Below are 27584 nucleotides of genomic sequence, written 5' to 3'. Positions count from 1 at the left end.
CTCCAAAGATCATAAGCAGTAGCCCACAGCCCAGCATCCAATTAATTAATTAAGATGTGTAATTTTAGTGAAGAAAATTGTTGTCAGGCAATGAGAAAGCCAGGCAGGATAAGAAAAGCAAACATAAACCAAAACAAAATACCCAGAAAAAAAAAAAAAAAAAGAAGTGAAAGTGTTGACTCATATTCATTATTAACTCAAGGTCTCCAGAGAACAGTTCTGATGTGAAAGTTAGAAAAGGCAGGTAAAAGACAACAGCTCATCAATACAGAGAATTATCCTGCTCCAAGGAGTGACAAAGACTGATGTTTTCCCACATGATGACAATGGTGTGACCAAGAAGAACATGTTGCCCTGGGGTGCTGAGGCTTGCATGCCAGATGTGTTAGGCCTATTTATCCCCATGGTTATTTATCCCCATGGTAGCTCCCTACTGTGCACATTCACCAAGGAATAATTGCTGGGTACTCAAAAACCTGTACGCTTTTGCTTGCAATCCTCTGTGCATGCAAGAAGATGCCCTAACATGAGTGAACCAGGGGAACAGAAGGCTCACAGTCCAGATGCTCAGGTGGCACTTAAATGTGCCACTTTCACCACGCCGCTGTTAGTAGGTTCACTTGCCCAAATTTAAATACTGGAAGAGCTTAGTTCTGAATCTCGGAGCCTAACTGTAATGCATTCATTTCACAGTTCAGATCAGCAAGTGTTCACAAGTATTTATTTTAGCACTACTGCAAATAGCAGGTGGTTTGTTTTCTTACTTGCTAGAAAAAAAACATTTCCATCCACTTTTTATCAGCACCTCAGCATGGGGATCATTTCTTCAAGCCCCTGTGTGGTGGTAGCCCACCTTGAAGCAGCAAGGCAAGCTATGGCTTTGATTTCGCTATAATTGTTCTTTCCATTTAGATCCATTGATAATTTTTTGCTTTTTGAGGAAATTCTAACAGCCATGGATGAAAGCCTTCTCTGCTCTAATATGGCAGATGTTTCAGCACCTGTCCTTGTCCCTGGGTATAACAGAAGATGTTAAAAGGAATGGTAGGAGGAGGAGGGGGGCAAAACAAACAAAACAAACAGATAAAACAATGATTTATTTAAGGTCCCAAAGAGGGAAGTCTCCCAATATCAATTTTGGGGTTGGCAAAACTGAAGTCAGCCAAACAGAGTCCAAAAGAAACATTAAGGTAGAGAATTATTCTGTTCCAGCTACTGTCTAAAACTCAGACAGGAGGGAGCTTCGGGCGCTCTGGCTGTTCTATTGCTGAAGTAGCAATTATCTTCCTTTCACAGCTCTATTATGCAGGCAGTCTCATTTGAAGAAAAGATGTCCTGAAATAAAAGATTTTTAAATTCTCTTTTGTTCACAGGTTCCTTTTAAAAACTGTTGTTTTCTTCTGTTTCTTTTTTTAAAGTGGCATTTATTTGACAAAGGAACCTCATAATTTCATTGAATTTAAGATTAGATCATTAAACTTGAGACACTATTATTGTTATGGTCATCCATGACTCTCTACCACAAGATCTCATTTCAGCAGTGGTTATCATTAAAATCATAATCAAAATACTCTTAATCAGTAAAACTAGAGACAGTATGATGTACATCAAAGACCATTTTATCTCTCTGCAGTCTATACACAGGAAGACTTGCCTTGAAGGTGTCTGCAGTATTTGCTGGATATCTCACATAGCCAGTAAGCATTTCTTGGCACTTCAAAGTTAGTGACAGGTAAGCACAGGGATTCCTGTTCTCCAAACTGATTCTGAAAGTTTACCACCTAATACCTTTTGTTCAAAAGCCAGTTGCTGTCAGGGTGCCAGTAATCACAATCTCCATATATCCTGGACAAATATAACACTGTGACAATTATCAGTAGAACTGTGAGAGGGACCAAACCCTTTGGAGTAAGTATTTGAAGAAAAAACATTATCAAATGAATCCTTAAGACAGATGTATGTCAAAGAGAGCCTCAAATACATAAACAGAATAGCTGAAATAAGAAGAAACTTAGTAATTCAGTTGTCCCATTCCCTTGTTCCTCATCTGCTAAGGACAAGAAACATGGCTTCCAATTTCACCTAAGTAGTCAGCATTCTTGTCAGCTACTTTGTATGAAGTCAGACCAAACTCAACCCAAACATTTTAGTCATCATTAAAACCCCAAATATGTTAGGATCCATGATGTACAACAAGACATTAATGTTGACCTATCACATAAGAACTTCTATGAAAATGACATTTCAGCATGGACATTGACAGGATCTAGAGAAGATAGATTTCCCTAGAAGGTGACAATACCATTCTGAACTTATCTGAGATCTTGATGCCACAATTAATACAAATGAATATAGCCATGTCTTATTAAAAGGTGCTGACAGCATGTGCAATGATTGTCATTGGATGAACATCTGCTGAGCACAGTAAGATTAACCTCATGACAAATGGTTTCCTTCCAGCATAGGTCAATAACTACAACAGCTGGCTTTCATTACAACTCTTTAACCAGATGTTTTATATATTAAACTCTATTTTAAATATTAAGTACGGTCCTGGTTTCTGCTGGCATAGAATTAATCATCTTTCAAGTAGCTGGTAAAGTGTTGTGTTTTGAATTTAGTATGAGAATAATGTTGATAACACATAATTTTTTTAGTTTGTGTTGAGTAGTATTTATACTAAGTCAAGGAATTTTCAGCTTCTCACGCACTGACAGTAAGAAGGCTGGAGGGGCACAAGAAGTTGTGTGGGGATACAGCTGGGACAGCTGCTCTAAACTGGCCTAAGGGATATCATATCCCATAGCACAGGGTAACATGGTCAGCATATAAACTGCTGGGGGAAGCTGGCCCAGGGTCCCTGCTCAGGACATGACTAGGCATTGGTCAGCAAGGGGTGAGCAACTGCTACACATCTTCTAGATATTATCATCATCACCATCATCATCATCCCCATCATCATCATCATCATCATCATTTTCTTCCTTTTCTGTCCCATTAAACTGTCCTTATCTCAACCCATGAGTTTTCTCACTTTTACACTTCTGATTCTCTTTCCCACCCTGGCTATGTGGTTCTTCATTGCTGGATGGGGTTAAACCACAACAAATATTAATTACTGCAGTAGCTGTGTCTGCAGCTGCCCTTATCTGTAGCGGATCACAGAAAGCCTCCTTCCATCATGGACTATCTGGAAGACTCTCCCTAGAAACAGTTTGCATCAGCCTATCATCATTTCTTCAGCTAAAACTCTGTTTAGGCCATTAGCTGGGAATCCCAGCATCTCTGCATTGTTCTCCCAGAGCAGACAGACTGTTTCTTTGTGCTCCCAGATGTAATGATGAGTGAGATTTCAAATGTTGCTTTGCTGCTGGGAAGGTACATATTTAGTCAATAGAACATATTACTATGGTGGCATACTGCAAACACCTGGAACTAAATAACCAGGTCCCAGAAGCACAATGGCTTTACAGTTTGCAAATGCATGGTCAGTTGAAAGTGAAGCTTCAAGAGGAAACTAATTAAATAGGGGCCATTTTCATGGTATCCTATTGTTAGGGAAAAAATCAAATTCAAATATATTGCAATGCATTTTCAGTTTCCCAACAACAGTGACCAGTGAAAACCCATTCAAAAGCACCCACATAAAAATAAAATTTATCATTACATTCCAGCTTCAGAGTACAGTTTGCGCTCAAGAGTACAAAGATTGATCTCTGAACTGCCAGCTGGTTGCAATATTCCTTGAGGTGTTTGCTAGAAAAAATGTTTTGCCAAAGAACAATCGAAAATCCATACTAGAAAATCCATCCATACATTATTGGAACTACCCAGCAAGTCTGACAAGTGAGTTTACTTGATTAATTAGAGTGCCTCAAATGTTCCTCACTTGAGAGAATTTTAATTTTTCAAAACTCCAAGGTATACCCTAAAATGTAGTCTTCACTCATGGAATTCAGAAGCTGGCCAGCTTAACAGGAAGAGACTTCCTGTAACCACAGGTAGACCACAGGTAATTCAATTATTACTATGCTTTATTTAGGTATGTAACATATGAAGCAAAAAAGGTCACCATGTCAAAGTTTATAAAACATACAGACAACACCTGTAAGTCTGAATCACATGCCAGAACTCCCTTTATCTCAAATAGAAGAACAGTATGTCTATTTAACAGACAAGGTATGGGAAAGACAGGCAGGCAAATTCTTCACTGAGATATTGTAATAAAGCCAGAGGCAGGGAGGGCTTTAGGATGATTGTGATGACCATGCCTTGGAAGCCCAGTTGTAAAGGTTCATGCTAAAATACCATGCTGGGCTTTTACCGCACTCCTAATACAGGAGGAAACAGAGCTGGATCTACATATGCTATACTCATCACATTAAGATTTTGTAATCAGCTTTTGGAAATCAGCATAGAAAAGAATGTCCTGGTCAGAGTTTGCAATTAATGTAGGTGAACTATAACATCTGCTACAGGATTAACTGGGAAATCTCTGCTTTCTTCTGTGTTCCCTAGTCATTCTGCAGAGCAAATGTGAGCAGACATGATGTTAATTAGCATGGATTCTCTGCAGCATGATCATGCACACTTATCAGGACTAGCTATCTGACTTCTGCCTGCTGCATGAAGGACAGGTTTTCTCTGAAAAGATCTGTTTTCCTTGCAGGAAAGCTGAAATGGTATGGTCTGTTTGCAGTAGTCTTGCCATACTTCCTGTGTCAATAACTTAAAATCAGTCTTGCACCACCTCTTCAGGATGCTGAGATTCTCCAAGTACCAGAACTATGTGTGGCCACTGTCATTTAGCAGAGAAGTTGTTTTCCATGGGCAAAAGTGGCAGCAAGCCTTCATTACTCATTCAGACCAGACCTGTGCATCACTAACAAGCTTCCTTGCACCAGCCTTGGACCCTTTGAAAAATGAAACCACCCCTCACTTTCCTGCTTAAGACTGCTCTGAGTTGTGTTGATTTGCAGCCCGTTCTGCCCTTGAAGAGAGCTGGTGTATGCCAAGGGCTACCCTTCCTCTTGTAACCCACTGGACAGAGACACCACAGAAGCTTGTGTGAGCTCAGTATTGCAGATAGAAAGCAACATTTCATTGCAGTCCTAGACAGTCAAATTCAGTCACCAAGGCTGAGCTTAATTTTTAGTTCTAGCTGCAGAGGAGCCAGTCTTGTGGCCATTGTCAACAGTGCAGTAGAACTCAGCACTACAATTTCATTTCACAAAGATCACTCTGGACTTTAAAAGCCCAAATCTGGGCCCAAAGACTCAACAAATCCCTTGTTAATGAAACAAAGAACCAAAAAGCTGACAAGACCCATCTTTGCAGAGCAGTACATTTCAGCAGGCTTCCATTCATTCTCCCATCCATAAATATGTATGCCCATAGCAAATCAAGGGCTGGACTGCCACAAAGGTTCAGGTCCCTTCCCTTCCTTTCCAAAGCAAGACCACCCGCACCAGTGATGTCACACTTATACCAAAGCCATGTTTTATACTCCAAGCAACTGATCAAGACTGCCTATAAAGGATTTTTAGGTTTCTTTTCTGGCCTAGGTTCAGTGGATAATTACACAAGTCTTCATAAAACTGCCCTTACTTTGGTCTTTGTTTCTCAAGAGCTAGAAAAGTAGGATTGCTGCTGCCTTCTCGCTGTCTAGTTTACAATCTCGCTTCCTACTGCTTCAGTTGCTGGCACAGTGGATCTTTATAGTGCTTCTGCCAAGGAGATTTACTGCTGTTGTTTCAGGGTCTGATTGAGCTGTTGGTAAACTTCCACTCTGCTCTCCCAGCTATTTTATAAGGAGCTTCAGATTATCTTCTGGGCTCGGTTACTGTATTTTCCTTCTATGTCAGATACAGAATTATCTGATTTTCCTCTAGCTTTGATAAAACAGCCCAACAACTGATTTAATTTTAAGAAAATCTTTTTTTGTACATAAACCAACCATAACAGAGGAATCCAAGGCACTACAGAGGAAGCAGTCAGTTCCTTTAGATTAGGCACAAGCATTTTTCTTCCCTCTAAAATCAGGGAAAAAAACCATCCTAATCACAAATGGCCCATTGCCCCTGAAGAAAACCATGGCATCACCTCTACCAACTTTGCACACTCACTTTGAAATCCAGCTTACCTCAATCACTCATCCCTCCATTTGGAGACTTAGAAAAGTCTAACAAATACTCCTCCTACCTCTTGGCTGACCCTAAATACCCATGCTAAAGGAGGGGAGCAGAGTTTTTTGGAGGAAATGCCACATAAATCTGAGGTTCCTCCTATGCAATTTGTGTGTTCATGAGACATCAAGCTGATATCAGTAATACTGAGCATTGCAAGGTCAAAGCCAAATTCACCCAAAGGACTACATGATGACACAGCTTAGGCAGGAGAAATGATGCTATCACAATGAAACTTAGCCCCAGAAGACTAGATGGACCTAAGGAGTTTATATGTGCCATACATTTAATAGTTTAAAAAAGGTCATTTTATTTCCATTCAAATAATAACAGCTGTTTTTCATTGAGGTACTTTTATGTCTTGGTCCAAATTATTTGCAAACTTAATAAAGCAGATATTGGGTGATGTCAGGCTGTTTTTCAAGATATTTGCAAATGTAATATTTATCATTGCTGCACATATTGAGTCTATGACTAATCCTTAGGAACATTATACCTATTATATGGCAAGTGCAAGAATAACTACTGAATAAGGCAGATTCGGTATGTTAGAATTGCCTATCCAAATACATACTTTGGAAAGACATATATAATATTTATAAGTAGGATATTAGTTTTATAAGTGAGATATTAAAATGACATGGTTGGAGTGGGTTGGATTGAAATTGTTTCCTTGAGACCTCTGGTACCTGCTTTTGTCTTAGTTCAACCACACCAGAGAGAGATTTTGAGTATAAAAATTGTCCAGGTTTGAGCTGTGTTTAGAAACTTGTCTGATAATTAGATGCAAAGGCTGTTAAATATATATTATTTTTTCCACCGTGCAAGCATAAATTATTTCCTGTAATAATTTTTTCTGTACATGTTACTAGGCTGTATATAGATCAGAAATGGATATTTATAATTAGCCTGTATTTGTCTTCACCTCCATCTTTGTTTCCAAGTGTTGCTATGGATAACTGTACTTCCACCTCCTGTGTACTCATTTTGCAGGTCTTGTGAGTCTCACAAGGATGAATCCTCTCTTCTATTACATTCAGTATTGATACAATGACCTGATGAAACAACCTAGGTGAAAATATGGGCAGTACTGCAGTAAGTATTACATATCCTGCCATTAAGCCTTTAAAAAAATCATCACAGTTCTTGTGCCTTCCTAGGACAGCTGCCTCAAGCAGTGTAGGCAAATCAAGAAATATGCAGACAAGAAAAATATTTCCAGGAATTTGCCTCTTTTCTAAACTCGTATTTCCTGGGAATGCCAAAATACATTCTAAGAACCATGCCCAATTGCTAAAACTTACAAAAATTTCCACTTTCATTTATATTAAGCCAAGATACCATAACTCATTTCCTTAGATGGATGTTGCCACAAGAATGCATTATGGATTGATTTATTTCAACATGTATCTAGAAATAGTATGAACTGCAGTGAGATACCTGCCACAAAATATTTTGCTGAGCAAGGAAGATTACTTTCATCTCAGCACTTCATCTTTGAGAGATTGAGTTCTCTCAAACAGGAGTGGCCCTGTGATGGCCCAGCTGTATTGCTGCCAGAGGGATCTCCAGCCCACCTCTGCAATGGCAGGATGTGTTCTGTTCTTGCCCTCCCTGGAAGATGCTGAGTGATAGCTGAGAGAGGAGGTTCATAAATGCAAGCATCTGACCTTGGCTGCCATTTGAAGAGAGTGAACTTGTTTCTGGAAATAAAAGTGGATTCTTGGATTTACCGCAGGAGTGATTACGTGTCCCCCAGTTTTCAGGCAATGTGCACGACTCCCGGCAGAGGCCAAGCTTTCCCAGTGTGCAGCCACACAGCGCCTGGCTGAGCGTCCGGCTCTGCCCCTGACATTGACCCGGCAGGGTGGATGGAGCCGCAGCTCCAGGTCACAGCGGCGGCTGTAAGGGCAGCCTTGACCCCCGCCTGGTCCTGCCGTCGCAACATCCCTCCGTCGGGCGGACCGGGAAGCCAACGTGAATTTTTAGAAACCCCACGGGAAAGCGAGAGCGCTGGAAAGAAGCGCTGCTCCCACACCAGAAACACTGGCCCGGCGGGACCCGCGTGTCCTGCACAATATATAACACAATATAACCCTCTGCACGTCTTTCCGCATCCCTTCGCCCTGCTGTCATCCTCTCCTCCTTCCACATCCTTGTGCACATTTCTCCACATCCCCCTGGTCTCCGCATCCCCCTACACCTCGTCCCGCACCCCTGCCCATGAAGGCTCGCAGCTCCGAGCCTCGCCCGCTGTCTGCCGCCGCCGGGGACCCGCCGCAGCGGCACTGGGGGCGCGGGGAAGGGCGGCCCGGCGGCCGCGGCGTCCCGCTGCTGCCGCGCCCGCGCGGGACGCGCGCCAGGAGCCGCGGCCCCGCCGCCCGGAGCCGCCCCCGGCGCGGCGCAGCGCGGCGCAGGGCGGGTCCCGGCGCAGAGCCGCCGCCGGGAGCGCTGGGCCCGGCAGCGCCGCGCCTGCAGCTCTCGCCGGGGCCATGCGGATGGCGGTCGGTGCGGCAGCGGGCGAGGGGGCGGCGCAGAGCCCCGGCCCCGCCGCCGTGTCGCTGGGCTTGAGCGTGGCCGTGGTCTCCAGCCTGGTGAACGGCTCCACCTTCGTCCTGCAGAAGAAGGGGATCGTGCGGGCCCGCGGGAGAGGTAAGGGCCCGGCGCTGCGGTGGCGGCGGGTGGCAGCGCCCCTCCCCGGGCTCCCGCCGCCCCCCGGGAACCTCCCGGGAACCTCCCGGGAACCTCCCGGGTGCCGGGCCCCGGCCCCGGCCGCCTCCCTCGCCCCGCAGCCCTTCCCCGCGCTGCGGCGGCGCCGGCCCGGAGCCGGCAGCGCCGCCGAGGGACCCGGCCCGCCCGAGGGGAGGGAGGACGGGCTTGTCAGAGCCTGGGGGGGGTGGCCGTGTCGCCTGGTGTGCGGGACACCTTCCCGGCGTCTGCACCGGGGAGCCGGCTTCAGTTTGTCACCTTAAGCGCGTTTGACATCAGAGGTCCATGGCTGGATGGAGGCGCAAGGGGGGTGATAAATGAGCGGAGAGGCCGCAGGTGGGGTCAGTCGGGATGTATTAGCGGGGCAGCTGCGAGCGGTTGTTAACTGCGCATCAGCAACAGCTGTATGATGTATGGTCAGCGCGCTGGGCTGTCGCGCTGTAACACAGCACTGGGAACTTGTGTGTTGTCTGCACTTCTGTCCATACACAGGTTCTTCTTTCATGTATTCGTGGGACTTTACCACCAGTTTCTGTGGTAAAGTTTTTTTGGATAGTTTCCTGCCATGAACAGCACCAGCACATCTCGTCACTTGTTATTCCAGCACTTCCAGAGACACACGCAAGTTGTATCAGTCACATGGTGGTTTCCTCTTTTTGAGAAGAGACAGAGCAGTAACATGAAATAATTTATTACTTAAATTTTTCATATGGAAACCCCACACTTCATTATTATTTCCTGAGGTGAACTTATTCAGGAGCTGCCTCTGCTGTCTAGACAGTTTAGCCAAAACAAAGCTGTAATTTCACAAGTGTGAAGGTCTTCTGAATTTTATTTTGAACTTTGAGCTCCCCAAAGCATGTAGCTGAACAGCATTTGCTAGTTGCATCTTCATGCTTTGAATATAGGAAAATGCAATTTAAAAAAAATTATTTGTTTTTAGTATCATGCTTTTGTGTAAGGGAAAGACTGTAAACACAGGTTGCATCATGCCTTTGAATTGTATTACTGTGGTCAGTAGCCATTTGTTTTTGTAGGTGATGGCGTCTGTGTATGAGCATGTGTCCATAAGTTCTATGAACTCTTTTTTGTAAAAAATCCTTCTTAGTTCCAGGAAAAAGTATTTTCTCGGTATACGTTGCACATCTATAAATATGTACATATACAAATAATATACAAATAAGTATTATATATATATTTGTTTGTACTTGTATTTCCATTGCCTGCTGCATCTAGCATGTTCAGGATGAATGCAGTGGAGAAAAGCAAGCTTGGAACTATGTCACTATAACCTGGCAGCCTAATCTAAAAAGTATTTTTTGCTTTTTCTGCAATGATCTTACATCTAAAGGCATCAGACAAACTTTTGTTTTGCAAGCATAGTCTCCCTTTCCCGCCAAGATGGCTGTAACCCATGTTTTGATTGTGCACAAAGAGATGATGTTTGCATCATAAATACAAACTTTTTTTTTTTTTTTTTTTTTTTTTTTTTTTTTTTTGTAAGGGAAACAGTGAGCAAACACAAGAGAAAAATAATTTTGCCTCCCAAGGCAGCTGGAGGAAGTTTCCATTTTGAGTGTACTTACTGAAGAGCTTTCAGTGGAGCACTGGGTTAAGTGAGTGATGGGCATGTGCCTGCTTTCTCAGTGTTAGCAGCTGTAAATTTTCCTGTTTTGAAGATACTACTGGTGTTTGTGCATCTTGCTGAGCATTTTGTAGTTCTTTCTCTTGGCATGCTCAGTGAGGAGGCATCCAGGAAAATACCCCAGGTTTCCCTGTATTTCATGTTATCAAGCAGTAGGGATCCGCCTTGAATCTAGCAGTTGGAGCTGTGAGCCTGAGATGGCCAGTGTCAAATGATGTCTTCTTTCCATTGTCTTCAGCAGGTGTTGTATAATTAACAAGGAGGCACTTCACGTCTCTTCTGTCTTGTCTCTTGAATCAATAATATAGTATTGATGTAATTAGCAATCCTTGTCTAGTTAGAAACAGCAGTGGGTGACAAATATTTTGCAAAGTTACCCTACTTGAGTCAATATTTTCTACAATTTCTGCCCCCAGCAGTGGTTTTATTTTATATGCAATAAAAAAAGTCTAAAAAATTACTACGCCCACTCTAAAGCTGGCCATTTTCATTAGTCATATTTCATCTCTTTTCAATTGTATAGTGTGATTTCCAAGTGCTTAATACTTTCTCTGTCTCTAGAGTTAGTGATGACTGTGTTTTTCTTCCATTTGGGATTTCAGGGTAGGTACAATATTTCCTACTACTCCAGCAGCTTTTGAGAGGGCATCTTCCCAAATTATTGCAGAGCTGTTTTGCTCGAAAGAGGAGCAAAATATAGGAGTGTGACTTGATGCCAAGGTTGTGCCCAGAGAAGGCCATGCTTCAGTTTAGGAAGTGGTTATGAGCCCTGATGTTCTACAGAAGCAGAACTTCTGTGGTACACAGGCTCCACCTGGGCACATCCCAAGGCAAGAGCTTATAATATGACAGTGAAAATAATCATCCTCCAGTTTGGGAGGCACTAAGGACAATGCAGAATTTTTACTCCTCACTGAAACAGTGAGCTGTGTTAGGAATTCAGAGGCTGTTGTAGCACTTCCCAATGCTTAAATGCAGGAGGATCAGGCAACACCATGATCCTGTCAAACCTGTGTACCAAAATTGCCAAAACAATTTCCCAGCTGCAATTTTTCTGCTACAGTTTCACTGAGGTTGTGTTAGCAAACTAGCTGAGCCAATTCATGTTCTGTGTCCATAGGTTTACAGTTCTCCTAGAAGTGATTCTAATTCCTATGTTTAAATGTCACCCTCAGAAGCACTTGGTGATATTTTGGATGCTTTTCTACACAATACTGCATTAGTATCACATAGGTACTTCAAACTGGGAACCAGAACTTCTGACTAACACCTTATCTTAAGAAGGTCTTACTTGGAAACATAAGCCAAATCCAATATTCTCTCTATTTTTTTTTTTAATCTCAGATTCAGTTGCCTTGAAGAATAGGTTTAAGATTAAGGTCTTTAATAATCGAGAGTGTTGTTTCATAGTTCCAATATTTTGATTTCATATTTTTCTGATACATTTTCCTATACTTCCAGGTACTTCATACTTAACTGATATAGTATGGTGGTCGGGCACTATTGCAAGTAAGTATCTTTAAAAAATTAAATTTTTTTTTTAAAGAGAGCTTTGCTTAGATGATGATAGGAGACATCAGGAAATCTGGGTTCTCGTCTTGAATCTTACACTCCCTTTTCAAGGAATTTTCATCCCTAGAAATATTCCACTTTTAGTAAACTCTTACTATGGCTACCATGCCTGGTGGTGTTTGCAGAGGCAAAGAGCTGGGACAAACGTAAGTCAGACATCTTTTGGTACTTGCAGCCCTTGGCAGCCACATACTGCTCTGACTCTAGGTTCCTGTATGGTTTGTGTCTCTGTACTGCACTGGCCAGCTCAGTTTTTAATAAAAGTCAAAGCTGAATTAAAAATTGTTGCTCTGCACAAAAGGGCTCATTGAGCACATGTTATGTTGTAGATCAGAAAGCATTTAACCAGCCTCCATTAAAAAAAAAAACCCAAAATGCTTTTGGTTTCTTGTTCAACTGATAGAGTTTTGCTTTTAATTGGCAAGATTAATGCAAAGCCTTCTGTAGTGCTGATATGAGATCAGTGTAATTTTACCCTTAATATCTTTGTAGCTCTGCTAACACCAAGTTCATTCTCTGATGTGAATCTGGAGCATGGGGAGCAACTAGCTTTCTCCCCTTACACATCAGCCTGCCCACAAGCTTAGAATCATACCGCACCTTTAGACTCTAATCCAGCCTTTTGTGAATTATTTGGAAAGTTCTGATGCTCTTTCTGAGAAGTATATGAGTCCAGTTGTGCCCCTGGTTTTGTGGTAGCAAGGTAAGTCCCTGATTTGTGGTTTTGTTATCTTGAAGCTATGCAGAAGGAATGAAAACCAATCGATCCCATTGAAGGACAAAGGTCACAGCAAGTGTAGAAGCCAACAGAGCTTCAGAAGGAAAATCCTCAGCTCTCAGCTCATTTAACCTAAGTTTAAGTAGTTCTTTGACAGCTTCCTCCCCTGACAGGATCACTACTGCCTAAGTAGAAGTAAATCTGTGCATCAGTCACTGTTTATTACTCCTGAGGCTCCTGAATTTGAGAATTCATCATTTAATCTCTAGCAGAAGGAGTTAAAAAAAGGGAGGTTTTATTACAGGACTTATCTTTGGTGAATCAGAGAAAACAATTTCATGCTTAAAAGAGTTGACAGAATTTAATTAAGGCAAAACAGCTGAAGGGAATGGCATCAGTTGGCTTTTTTGCAGTAGCTAGACACAGGTATTTCAAAACAAAACCTTAGTAGCTTTACCGAGGAACCGAGCAAGAGGAATTATTTGTGGATATTACAGATTCACAATGGCAGCACAGTCACAAACAGCAATAGCAAGGGCCAGGGTACCTATGGGATGCAGAGAAAGGTGCTATTAGGGGAAAAGTGTTACTTGTGGAATTAGCAATACCCCCAGTTATCTGGGTGAAATGATAACAGTTGACATCATTTTCTCAAGCAGAGAATTTGGAGTTTGGATGACTAACAAAAGCCACATAAACTCTCTCAACTTGTTCAGATGGTGAATAAGTGTTTCTGTGTTGGCATGCTGACTCAGCATAATGATGCCCAACTGTTTGGGGGCCCTGGGATTCACTGGATTACTGAAGACTTCAGAGGAAGGGCTGCACATTCTGCTAAGGGATTTTTCCCTACTCTGTAGTCAAAAGAGTGATTGCAGCATATGTACAGGTATTTCAATGATCATTAAACTAATTAATTGGCTAATTAATTAGTTTCAGTGCAGGTTTTGATAGCAGCATAGATGTGGCTGGTTCTTATAGTGAAAACATCTGCATTAGTGTTGTATTACAGATGGGGAGTACACTTGTGAAGTGCATCTCCTGTTTGTCACCATAGATTGGGCTGTATTTAACATTTCATAGCAGAGCTGGGGCTCCTAACCTGGTCTTTAAAATGAAAGTAGGTTGGAAGATGAATTCTAGGAACATACTTAATGTACTTGATGCATGTGAGCTGCAAATAGACTTGAAGTTAGTGGGAGCAGGCTGAAGTTAGTCTGAAATAAACCCCCTGGCATGCCTAGAATAGATATCCTTTGCTGTACAGGTCTACTCTTGGTCTCCTTGCTAATGGAAACATGCCAGTGTGCATCAGGTTTTTTGTTGCAGTAACTTCAAGGGTACTGGTACTTGTTTATCATATTAAAAGCTTGGTGTGCCTTCACAAACTGAAGTCATGTCTTGACTTAACAGCACTCTGATGTATCTGATGAGGAATTTCTGTTCAGAGATGACTGGATAGGTTGGCAGCAAAGGTCCTCAACATCAGGTAGATGGTAACAATCACTGAGATTCTTTTTTTTAATTGATGTTAACTAGTCCTGGTCTGTCATTTGTAGTGGTAAGGGACTGTTAGTACTACTGGTTATTACTACATGGTGATATGGAAAATCTCCAGTAAGATCAGTTGCCTTACAATATGTTCCATGTGACTGAAACTTTGGAGATCTACGTTATGGATTGATGTTTGTCCATCTGTTAAAGAGTTCTTCCAACAAAAAGTTAAGACACTTGATCTCCAAAAAAAAGCAACCTTTTGTCCGAGTCATTTGGAAATGTATGAAATCTGCAGAAATGCAGAGTGCACCATTCTCCATCCAAGATCTGCCCCAATGCCTTCAGATGCCTTGAAGATAATGCCAGAGTTGCTGCATAGATCTCCAAACAGCCTGAGGCTGATAACCGAGTTACTCTGTTCCCAGGGACAGGGAGAGACCACCACTGTCTTTTGTGCCTTCGAAATGCTGTTCATCAATTTCTCCATCTCACTCCTGCATATAGAGAAAGCCTCGGTGAATTTAATTAGTATAATTTTTCCACACTCTGCAGTTTTGTGAGTTTGTTTGTCTCCTTCATATTTTCTGTAGGCTACACAGGTCTTCAGCTCTACTGATAATGTGAGCTAAATTGGTAAATTAATTAACATTTGCAGAATGCTTTGCAGATGTAAAAAATTGGGTGATCGTAATGATATTTGATAGTTGAGGGCAGTGCCAGCCTGAGCACAAATACATCTTGGATTCTTGAAATGTTTTTAAATGCTGATAATGGCTTTTAACTGCAACTGGAAATTTGAGCAGTATGTAATTTGTGCTCAATCTCTAGCTTCTTGCCAATTACCACAGACCCTGTAACTATGCAAGTTGACCTATTATAAACTTGCCAGCACTTGCAAAACCATCCAGCTTTTATTTTTTATCTGAAAACTTGAACACAACTGTTTTCACAGCTGTGATGTGCAACACTGTGGTATATCTTGGAATTTGCTTTTACTGGAGGAAAGAAAAATAACGTTGAGGCTGTTACTGTGTTTTGTCAGGCATGTTCTTTTTACAGTCAGGAATGACTCTGGATGTTACACAGTGTTATGAAAAGTTGATGTAGTATATTGAAGAGCCCTTATGCATGTGCTTAGTGTTTCAGTAGAAGATTCCTCAGCACTGTCTCCATTTCCCCCAAAAATACTAGCACTGCTATTAGGAACTATAATCAAGTACTTTTGTTTTACGTGAATGCATATTCTAAAGATGAAACCATGGATTAGATATACTTTTACTCCTCATTCAAATATTTGAGTGTAATACTGAGATTATAATCCATGAGTGTTTCTAATTCATAGTTTTATTTATATTTGACTAAGAGAAGTTACAAATTAGATTATTTACTGTGCCCACTTGGATAATCTTGTGTGGCAAATATAAATCCTGTATTAACAAATACAACACTATAGAAAATTTCCAGCCATTTTGTTTATGTGCAAAATTAACAGAACTAAGAAAATTGTAACATCTGTTTTCCAGTTAGGTCAGTCTTTCCCAAACAGTATTGGGCAAGTTTTGATTACTTATTTTTACAAAGGAGTTTAAAGGCTTATTTCTGGTTCTCTTGACAGTGGCACTGGGTCAAATAGGGAATTTCTTGGCCTACACTGCAGTCCCAACTGTGCTAGTGACGCCCTTGGGAGCTCTTGGCGTTCCATTTGGGTAAGAGTTTGCTTTTCTTGTTCTTATCTGGATGTCATTACTATTTAATAAAATGTCAGATGGACTCTGTGCTCCCTGGAGATCCACTGAGAAATGTTAGGCTTATGGCTGTTCATGATGTGTTACAATGTCACCTACTCCTATTTTTCCCCAGGAAAGTATGGCTGGGGGAAGGCAGTGGTGAAGAAGGGTTTTCCTGAATATCTTCTGCTTTTAGCTTTCACTATTATTTGGAACAGATAAACTTTTTTTTTTTTTCCCCTCCCTTGTCTGTGGTTATTCTGGACTCTTCTGCCTGTCTCTTGTTCACAGTTCCCTTACTATGCTGATCTTTCCTTTTGTCTCACAGTCTTTCTCTACCCAGCTATCCACAGCTGTGGATAGCTCACTTGTGTTTATTGATACTGATTTCATTTCATTGGATCTGGCCTCTTTCCAAGGAGAAAAACTCAAGAGAGTTCCTTGTACACGCATGCCCCCAACTTCTTAGAAGTTATGTTTGTGATAGGCACAGAAAAGGCAGTGAGTTTAAAGAGTTTAATATGTAATGAATATTTTGTGAATAGATGAGCTACAGTTGTGGAACCACTGCAGTAAAAAAGCACAACTCTTTGAAAACAAAGCCTTGAGATTTTTCTGTTGCCTGCTGAATTGTGACTACACTGATCATCTGCTTCAGAGTGTAGATGGCATTGCTTCATGTCCCTCTTTAGTTCTATGACTATGAAGCACACTGATGGTGCTCTAAGTACCACCTATTATTTTTTTTGCTTACTTTGGTCAACTACATATCTGAGCCCAGCCCTGGGATCTTTGTAACCAAAGGTTACTTTTATCTCATGACTGCTTAGCACCTATGAAATGGGCCTTTTTGTCAGCTCATCAAATTGGTAGTGCGTAGATGTCTGCCTCTGGGGCCAGATGTCTGGTTTGAGAGGTTTTGGTTGTTTGGGGAGGGGTTTGAGGGGGTGATGTGGTTTTGTTTTTTGGGGTGTTGTGGCTAGGAGTTTTGTTGGGATTTTTGTCTTGTTTTGTTGTGTTGTTTTGGGTTTTTTCCCCTAAGGTGAGATGTCAAGTATTGAGTAAAACTGGAAATGGATTAATCTTTCCTCAGGTAAGTCATAAACACATTTTGAGAATTTATCAGTTTTTGATAATACTCCTTTAAAGGGGAAATTCATATGGCACAGCACTGTCAAACATTATTAACAGGATGTAGTCAAATTTCTATTTTTCTTCCTCTTTTCAAAGGTCCATCTTAGCTTCTTACCTGCTGAAAGAGAAGCTGAATATTCTTGGCAAGCTGGGGTGTTTGCTGAGCTGTGCTGGGTCTGTTGTTCTCATTATCCATTCCCCAAAGTCCGAGAGTGTAACGACTCAGGCTGAGCTTGAAGAGAAGCTTACAAATCCAGGTAATTTGTTTTTTCATTAATTCATAATGATTTTCTGAGGTTGAGCAGGAGCATGCTTGAGGAAGAGGCTTACCACTTCTACCAGGTAGGGAAACTGACTTATGAAGAAGTCATGACATGACAGAGGCAGATCAGTACAGGTTTTGTGTAAGAAAACTATGCCCCACTCTTCTTAGAACTTGTCGTATTTATTGGGACATGTGTGCAGAAAGGAGAGCATGGATACTTTTGAAAACATTATCCTGCACAGCAAGCTCAGACAATGGCCAGTTGAACTTGTAATTTTGTAACATTATGAAAGACTGTATCTTGCTATTTAGAAATGAAAAGTATAAATCTAGGACCTCCATTTAAGTTGTTTTATACAAACCAAAAAATACTGTCTTTCTTCTCTCCTTTATTTCTCCATGGTTTTTAAATTAAAAGTTTATACTGAATACCGGTTATGTGCCGAGATTTATTTACACAACAAAGGTATGTAGAAATAGGCTGTTGAGACATATGCTGAAATGCCTGTTCTTTCTCACCAGCTGGTGAGACACATACTGGTACTAATATGTTCCAGGCCAATTTTTATTTTTCTTGCTTAAGAGCTAAACTGCTTTGTTTTTTGTGGTTTTTTTTTAAGTGAGAGATACTCAAACCTAGTAACATCAGCTATTCAAAACGTCTGCAAACAAAGAAAAAAAAAAATTTTGTCTTAGTTTACCATTTAAATCTGAACAAAATGCATTGGCTATGTATTTTTTAAAAACTGTAAAGCATGAAATGTCCTTCACTGGTCTTATACATGTAGTGATGGTATAATGTAAATAATATGGCCTCATGTTTGTTGTCTCTACTCATGTGCTCACCTTAGTGGGATCTAACTTTATGTTTAAGCTCTTTGCTGGATCCACACACTGTGCCTTAATGATTATGAATGAGGTGTTATCCTTCTGTCTGTCTTAGGAGACTTTAAAGAGTATAGTGCTAATGGAAAAGAGAATAAGATTAAAAATGCTATCTGAAATCCATTTCAAATGTGCCGCAGTGTGTAATTTTCTACATTTGTTTTTCCCAAAGAACATGACAACATCAATCGTGGATGCCAATATTTCTGGAAGCTCAGTGATTTGGGTCTATCTTCAATAGCAAATCTTAATTGTGATGTATACCTCAAAGCCACTGCTAGGACATGATTTGCCTGCTAAAATCTTTAGAAGACCAAGAGTTCTTATCTTGATACTGTTTGTTTTCTTTTTGTTTTCCAGTTTTCGTGGGTTATCTCTGCATAGTGCTGCTAATGCTTCTCCTGCTTATCTTCTGGATAGCTCCAGCTCATGGACCTACTAATATTATGGTTTACATCAGTATTTGCTCTCTGTTGGGCAGTTTCACTGTTCCCAGCACAAAAGGCATTGGGCTGGCTGCTCAAGATATCTTTCACAATAACCCATCAAGCCAAAGGGCTCTGTACCTCTGTCTGGTACTTCTGGCAGTATTAGGATGTAGCATTATCATTCAGTTCAGATACATCAATAAAGCACTGGAGTGTTTTGACTCCTCTGTGTTTGGTGCCATCTACTATGTTGTGTTTACCACCCTAGTCCTGCTGGCTTCAGCCATCCTTTTCAGGGAATGGAGTAATGTAGGAGTCGTAGATTTTTTGGGCATGGCTTGTGGATTCACCACAGTGTCTATTGGAATTGTTCTTATACAAGTCTTCAAGGAATTCAACTTCAATATTGGAGATTTAAACAAACCTAACATGAAGACAGATTAAAATATTTCTGAGGGGAAACTGGATGGCTCAGGGAAGGATGCAGAGCCGTTCATTTCTAGGTCACCATTTCAAATAGGATTCAGGTTGGTAACTGCCCTCTAACAATTTGGTGGCCTATGTGAAATGAATTGGAGGCCTCCATCCAGTTTCAAAGGAACAGCTGTCCATGTAACCTAGTCAACACAATAAATGACCTTAATTGGAGCTACTAATTGAGTCAGCATAGAGACCGATGTATTTCCTCACTGTAAAAGGTAGTCCATCAGAAAAGCTCTGTGAATATTCTGACAGACTTGTGTGAAAGCTTGTATTGTGACTTCTGAGGTACCATTTCTGTGGGCAGAGGACATCAGTTTCTAATGCACTCAATCTGATACCTTTCATCATAAGTGATGTATACCTTAAAATAAGAGGGGAAAAGTAAGTGGAATGGTTTGTGAATCTTGGTATAACAACGTCTTCACTGTCAAGGCTGTGAATTTGTTGGATCATGGACTGTAGATTTGTTCTTTTTAGTGACTGTCTTGGCAACTTTGTCTGCCATGTGGTGAAGACACAGGGGAATTGTAAATTGAAATCTTTATAGAGAGCTGTGGACCCTTAAATATCTTTCACTAATTACTTATCAGCTCATGGTAGTGTCCAGGTATGCATTTTTCTTTGTAACTTACATATATTAAGACATACTACATTCATCTGAGACTTTTAATTGGGAGCAGGTGGAAAGACTGTGAAGGATGTGGAAATGATGCACAGGCTCACTGCCTACATGGTGGCTCATCTGTAAGCAGCTCGGAACTGTTTCAGTGCCTTTGCAATCAAAAAATACTGCATAATTTTGAATGTATTTTTTTCAGATGGCCTATACCAGTTTAATAATTCAATTTCATTGTCTATAATATTGGACTATATTCAAATTCTAAACACATAAAGCATCTAGAAGGACCATATGTTTTTGGAAGAATTTACAAACCTGAACTGAAACCCCTGGATGCCTTGACAGCTTCTGAAAAACTCACAGTCCTAATAGGAAGAGGAGTGTTGAAATCAGTCCAGCATACTTTTAGTTTAGTTTAGTGACTAAATGCAGGAGATCATTTTGTGAAACAGCTAAAAAATAGGGACCACAAAAAGGAAATTTAAGAGAGAAGAGCATGAGATTTCTCATAGCTCAAAAAAGAAGATCTGATGTTCTTGTAACGTGGGAAAAGGAGGTTAAAGACTGAAAAAAAAAAACCCGAAAGCATTCAAAGAGCTGAGTTTTAGGTAACTGATGGGAACATTAATAGTCAGATCAGTAATTCATAGACTTGTGTGAACACTTCAGTTGTAATATTTTGACAAGAAATACAGCCAGCTTAAGCTATGATGAGGATGACTCTGAACAGCTCAGTTTAAACCATTTACAGAATATTGAGACATTAAAGAATGAAATAGTTAATTTCATGTTCTACTTATATTTGGTAGCAAAAACATCATGAGTCAAAAAGCTGAAAGCTTGAAAAGCAATTAATGTTTGTTTCCATCTAAGTACAAAAATGCAAGAGTGCAGTGCAGCTCAGCATCTCTAGTTCAGAATATCTCCCAAGAAAACAGAAAATCCCAATGTGATTACAAGACAGTATTTGAGAAAAATCAGAATATTTTATCAAGAAATGATGAATGTCATTTTGTAGCTGCCTGACAGGACCATGGATGCTGATTAGTGAGGAGTGATACTGTCTGCTCTTGTGATGTTTTTTGTTGACCTGAATTGAGATTTCCTTAAAACTCGGCCTCCATTTTCATTTAAAATGAATCTTGTAAGCCCTATTAATGGTAACAATAATTGCAAAAGTGAATCCAAAAGATTTAGTGTTCTGAAGGTATTCTTCTGAGGGAGTAAGAGCCCTACTATGTTATTTGCAAGGTTGTTTTAAAACTCCATATTGCAGGGAATGGCTCTGAGTTTGCAGAAATGTGCATTGTTATAGACCAACACACAGGAACTGGGTATCTTAATGAAATAGAATAGCTCTAATAGAGAAAAGACCATCTTCTAGGATTTTCAAATATTGTGCAAGGTTTTAGAAAGTCTTAGAATTGTAGATGAGAGTAATTGGGCTAGGAAACCTGGTAAAATTAGCCTCTGTCCAGTATTGATTGGAAGATGGCATCTTGGTTCTCAGCAAACATTCATATTTAGTCATATTAATTCCCCCTTTTTTTTCAATTGAACCTGGAATTGCACATAGGTTATAAGACCTGTACTAACCTACTTTTTAAAACAATGTTATCTCTTTTCTGAAGCAGTCAAGTTGTCTTTTCAAAATTCAGCTTCAGAGATCATGAGTTGTATGTTGGTTTTGTATTAGCCTTCAATCTCTGAAGACTTCTCTGAAAATCTTTAGGTCAGAATGGAAATTATTGTGGTCTCATCCTACTCCTTCTTTAGCCATATTTGTTTGTCTTAGTTGTTTTTAAAATTAATTATTAATTATTTATAAAGTGCCTGTCCTAGTATGTTAGATGCATATGCAAATTATTAGTAAATGTTAGATTCAGAATAACTTGATTGCCCTGTCTAAACCTTGACATTTTCTGCACCACATGAAGTTTACTTGGTAAGTGCTCACTATGCAGAGGAAGAATAAAGTAACAACCGTGTTCTGTGGTCCTCTGACCATTGTAACCACTGATAAGTATCAGCACAGTTTTCTTCTCTTCTCCCCAGCTGCTCCTCATCTGTGATGAGCTTTCTAGAAATGTCTGATTAATCTTGATGTTTAAAACAAAGATGTCAAAAGCCAGCACATAAGGTGAAAGAAATTCTCGTGGCCTTGCACATCATTTGTATCTGCAGCCTTTTACTTCTTGAATGCTAAGTAACTGGAAGCTTTATTTTTGCTACTTCGTTCAGTGTGTAGCAGTGCTCTTTCAAGTTCTGCTGTACCTGGATCTGGTTCAGTTCTAACTTTAGAAATGTATTAGCATTTTCTGTTGTCACTGTTGATATAATTCTTTACCCCTCCATCCCACGCCCTCCTCTTTCTAGGTGTCCTACCTTTTTTAGTCCCATTACTTTTCTGATTTAAAAGGAGGCACTGTAGAAGTTGAATTTTAGCTGTTCCCTCTTTTTCTCCCCTCCCCTTTGACAAGTAAGCACTTTGAATAAGACAGATAACCAAGTTCCATCATCTCAGGGAGCAAATGTGCATAGTTGTCTCCTGAGCTCTGGCATCCCTCATGGGTCTGCTTTTTTCATGTTCTCATTGTGTTATATGCATTGATAGCTGCAAGCCAGATGACTTCAGTTGTGATTCCAAACTAGAAGTGGGAGAGGCTACACATAGAAAAAGTGGGCTCATTACAGTGGTGGAATGCATTTGAATTATGTTCAAATCCACAGGAAAGGTGTTTCACTCTGTATGTCTGACTTCTGTTATACATGTCAAACATATTTACTTGGTACTCACTTGAGGATAACTCTTTAATAATTTTCCCTTCAGTGTATGGAGGATTTGCATTTGTCAATCACGATCTCTATTAGGTATCAAACACAAAACCCCCTCAAATGTTCAGTAGGAGAAAAGAAACCTTTTTGATACAACAAAAAACCACATTTGTTACACTTCAAGTACTTCTGTAAAAAAAGAAAAATATCTAAACAAGTTATCTGCTGTATTGACTTTCCAGGACTCTGTATGTGTAAATAGAGCCTATTATTAGTGAACTGCAACTAACATCAATAAGAACCTATCATCACAGTTTGACAAGTGAGGCTTCCTGTTAATAATATTGATTTTACTGGAACATATGTATTTTTCTGAAGTAACTAGCACTGAAAAATCAGAACACTGGATTAAGTTGTTGAAATACTAGAAAGTGAGCTTGAGCTTTCATTTTATTTTTAAAAAATACAGGCTTTGCATTTGAAAAAATTTGGAGTTAATAAATAAGGGGTACTTTAAATGGGAAGTTGTTTGCACATTGCAACCCCCCCCCCATCCTTTTTTCATATATATAAGACATCAAGGATTCTACAGATATTCCCTGGTTGTCTTGAGATGGTGTAACTGCTGAAGTTTTACTGTTAAATCAAGCATTATCAAATATTTATCTGTTACCTGTTATCTTTGTAATAATTCTTTGGTGCTATCTGTGGGCTTACAGAATGCAGAATTTCAATGTGTACTGTGTTAGGCACCAATGTTGTCAACAGTTATCATTACTAATGCCCAAGTGTATCAGACAGCAATGTTGAAATGTTATGGATTAAGAAATTTCTTTTTAAAAGCTGCAAATAAGTTTAGGGTTTCTTTATTGTTTGTGCTTGTGTTGGGTCCTTCCATGTCCACATCCCTCCCCAGACAGTTGCTCTATAGAGTGGAAAATATTGGAAAAGATTACACAAAAAGGGTATTTTTAAGTCAATTTTTTAAAACTGTGTAACTTTCTCTTTTTTTCTTTTTTTTTTATTTTTTTTAATTTCCCCCCCCTCCTTTTTTTCCCTGGAATGTAAAAAGTAGTTCTAATGGGATATAGGGAAAAGGTAGTTGGCAACAAAAATACAATGCCAGATTTGGTTGCTTCAATGCTCTTGCAATATAGTTACTACAGATTACATAAAAGCGGTTTATTTTATTAGCTTCCAAATAATGTATATATAGATTTGTTAATGGCTTACAAGTCAAGCTTACTCTTTGCTTTTTAAAAAATAGTTATAGGCATGTTGTATTTGCCTTGTGTAAATTATAAAAGGCTATTTATTAAGTTTTCTGATAACTAATCTATTTATTAACCTGTATTGTTTTAAAATAAATGATTTATTTCTAGCTCAATGCTTGTTTTGTGAATTGTTTTTAGCAAATGGGGTCGGGGGGAAATCAGGTTTCCCACACACTGCTTCACAGGCTAATTCCAATTCATAAGCCTAAACTGTTTCCATTACCCTTTCATAAAATAGCAACTTTGCTTTTAATCAGAGTAGCAGATTCTTGCATGAGTACACATCAGTTGGTCTGCGAAGGGCTCAGTTGCCCTGTACCGGTACCTACCAGCAGGCTGCAGTCTTAATGTCTCCATTGGACTGAAGGTCGCTCACAGGTAGAATAAAGACTTCTCTGGCAAAAATATTTGCTGGGGCTTGTGTCACTTCAAACTGTGTATTCAGGGTTAACATGTGCTCTATTCCTGCACTGCTGTACATCGGGTACTTGCTAGAGCTTCTATTTCAAGATTTACTGCTCCACAGTTGGGTGTGCATCAAGTGGCAACAGCTGTAAAGAAGTCTGTGTCACAAGTCTAATTTACTGTCTGCAATAATAGCTCTCTGTAGAAAGAATTTCTTGGAAAATTACAGTGATTGCCCATCTCATTCTTCATCTGAAATTCCTAGCCTCTTGTATCAGGTACTGGCAAATAAATAACTTAGAGTCTCTCTCTCTGTGTGTGTGTGTGTGTGTGTCTTAGATTTTGGTTGGCTGGGTTTTTGTTTTTTTAATGGGATTTATGATTAAGAACTGCTTCATTCTGTGCATTTGTGTTTTAGGGGATGCATTGATAATATTGCCAGTCAAAATTCAAAGTTATCTTTAAACAAGGAAACTAGCTCCTCAATAATATTAAATGTATGCAGTGGAAAAAATTGGTATGTATTTTTTGTTGCAATTTTATTTTTAAAGGTATTTATGATATTAATGGAATGTACAAAGATAGACCAGAAACCTTGAAAGGCTTTCAGTTCTGCATGCAGCATCTCTGACTTTTAAGTACGTAGGATAAGGAGTCTGTATGTTGTTAGCAAGAAAATTCAGCTATCCCTGTCTTGTGCATGTCAGGAGCTAGGCCCCTAAGGTAGCAGCATTGTGGTAAAGGCAAATGTGCCATTTACACCACTGGTGTTGTTGAAAGTCTGGGACGTAATCCTAAGCATATTTTTCTCAGCAACACAGTTAATTATCTCAGCAATGCAGTTCATATTGGAAGAGCATTAAAGGCAAAAATCTCATTGTGTTGAAAGAAAAAAAAGTTCCTGTTGATTTTTGTGAGGTTTGTTCTATAAATTTAAGTCTTAAGCAGAGTCCCTTAAGTTCCTTGTGACACTGTAGATGTTGCACAGGTAGACTTACAGATGTGGTTTCTTTGTTCTGCTCAGCTGTCTTTACAAAAAAACAGCAGAGGAGTGGTCAGCAGAGACCCTGTTAAAGCTTCCTGAGGTTGTACAGGTGTATTTTTGCTCTTTGCCCTTTTAAATTTTACAAGATATTTATACACAAAGTAGATACTAAGCCCTAAAAAATCTGTCCACAGCCACACAAAAGGACCTACATTGACCACTCTCATTAAATTCCTTGGGTGCAAGGATGGTTTGTGCACCTGAGAACAGGTTAAATTAGGCAGGTTACCACCATTCTCATGCTTGGAGTTTTTGCCAGATACTCAGCAAACATGCCTGAAATTCTGTGCTGTTGTAAATTACTCTGAGATAGTTTGAGTATTTTCTATTACTGAACACGTCCCTTGGCTTTGAAATAAATATTTAATGTGACAGATTTTGTGCAAAATGGAAAGCATTGAATTTGCACTTTGAACAGTTGCACGTATGTTAAGTAGAACTTGAAGCTGAAAAAACACAAGAGAGGGGATTAACAGTACAACTGAAGTTCCACAAACGTCTAAACTGCTTAGAGGTGTTCAGTTAATATTTTTAGGTACTTATTCATTATTGTTTTAGCTTGGTTGAGAGGTGTTTTTGAAGGGAGGAGAGCAGAGGGAGACAAGAGTGGAAGGGGAAGACTAAATTGACTTGCTTCAGACATTACTTTTAAATCATACACATCAGCATTTGGCATTATCACAGGCACATGAAGTTCTTTGGCTCCTTTAAGCTTTGAATCTAGCTATCAGTACTTAGATGCTTTGCTTATACTGTACTGGTTTAGGTGGTACAGGTTTTGATCTTTTAAACCATTTGAGAAACCATTTTCACCAGCTGTTAACTTTTTCAAGGACTTCACAATTTTGATATCTTTTGGTAAAACAGAAAAGCCAGTGTCTTACTGTGTCAGTACATAGGCAATTACTGTCAATTGCTTAGCAGTTTTTTTTAATCTTAAAGTATATTTTTATATACTCACACACATACAATACTATTTTGTGAGTGCAAAGTTCATGTCAAGAATACTAGATTAGTTTTATATTGGAGAATGGAATGTTGTCTTAGAGAAAAAAATAGGCCTAACATTTTTCCATGTGCTTTGAGTGGTGTAGAATTTTAATTTTTGTTTCAGAGCGAGGGACCATTTTTAATGAGATATAACACAGCAAGTAATGTGATGAGGAGTGGCTTTGTCATGGGTATCCTGCAAGGGAAAGCCAAGATTGGTTTTGTTTCCAGGTCTTCCAGGTGTAGTAAAAATGAAGGAGCTGCTAGTGCAGACTGGGAAAATGTCAACACAAATCCTGAGAAGACTAAAAAAATAGGAACTACTATCACTAAGGGATGTGACAAAAGTCTTGAGTTTGAAGAGGCAGAGCTGAATCCTACATGTGGACCTACCACAGGTATTTTGGCAGTGTTGGTTGTTCAGATTTAATGTTACAAGGCAGCTGGGTAAAGCAATCCTCAGAGATAGTCGTGAAGAAACCAAAGAATCCTCTGAGCCTGATGCTTGTTAGCACTGTTTCAAAGACAACAGTCCTGTGTGAAAGGACAAATATTTGTCTAACTGTATTTATCCATTTACTTTTAATGAGATTAAAACAGCTTGGTTAAAGTACGTGCTGAGAGTGGGTGACCTGGATTAATTCGATTCATTAACCGTTCCCTTTACCTGGCTCAGTAAAATGTCTCTCTCCCTTACAGTAAACAGCTTGTGTTTATTTCAACTTGCAAAAGAGAAGGCTTCGGGGTGACCTAATTGCAGCCTTCCAGTACCTGAAGGAATCTTACAGGAAAGATGGGGCAATACTATTTATGTAGTGACGGTGCAGGAGGGAATGGTATCAAGGTGACAGAGGGCATGTTTTAGATTAGATATTAAGAAAAATTCCATACTGTGAGGGTGAAGAGGAGCTGAAACAGGTTGCCCAGGGAAGTTGCGGATGTCTCATCTCTGTAAGCGGTAAAGGCTAGGCTGGATGGGGCTTTGAGCGAGCTGCTCTAGTCGAAGGCGTCCCTGTCCAGGGCAGGCTGGGTTGAAACTGGATGATCTTCAAGGTCCTCTTCCGACCCAAACCGTTCTGTGACTCTACGATTTTCTGCGCGTGTAAAATCCGCGCGGCGCGGGCGGGCGGCGGGTGCCCTTCCGCGGCGGGGCTGCGGGGAGGGCCGCGCCGCGCCGGGCGGAGCTCGGGGCCGCGCCGCGCCCCTTCCGGCGGCCGCTGCCGGAACC

The 27584-nt window shown here is 40.2% G+C and overlaps 1 protein-coding gene across 1 annotated transcript; it reads left to right on the top strand.

Annotated features, from left to right (window-relative positions):
- Positions 1-8607: 8607 nt before the first annotated feature.
- NIPA1 (NIPA magnesium transporter 1) lies at positions 8608-24029 on the top strand. The gene is made up of 5 exons (XM_021546611.3): positions 8608-8837; positions 12001-12048; positions 15942-16032; positions 17284-17444; positions 18698-24029. Exons 1-5 carry the CDS (start codon positions 8678-8680, stop codon positions 19207-19209), a joined length of 972 nt encoding a protein of 323 aa, XP_021402286.1. The 5' UTR covers positions 8608-8677; the 3' UTR covers positions 19210-24029.
- Positions 24030-27584: the final 3555 nt, after the last annotated feature.

This window comes from Lonchura striata, chromosome 1 (assembly GCF_050655825.1).
Source record: "Lonchura striata isolate lonStrDom1 chromosome 1, ASM5065582v1, whole genome shotgun sequence".
NCBI classification, from domain to species: Eukaryota; Metazoa; Chordata; class Aves; order Passeriformes; family Estrildidae; genus Lonchura; species Lonchura striata.
Note: the sequence above shows the minus strand (reverse complement) of the source record. Positions and strands in the feature narration are given on the sequence as shown.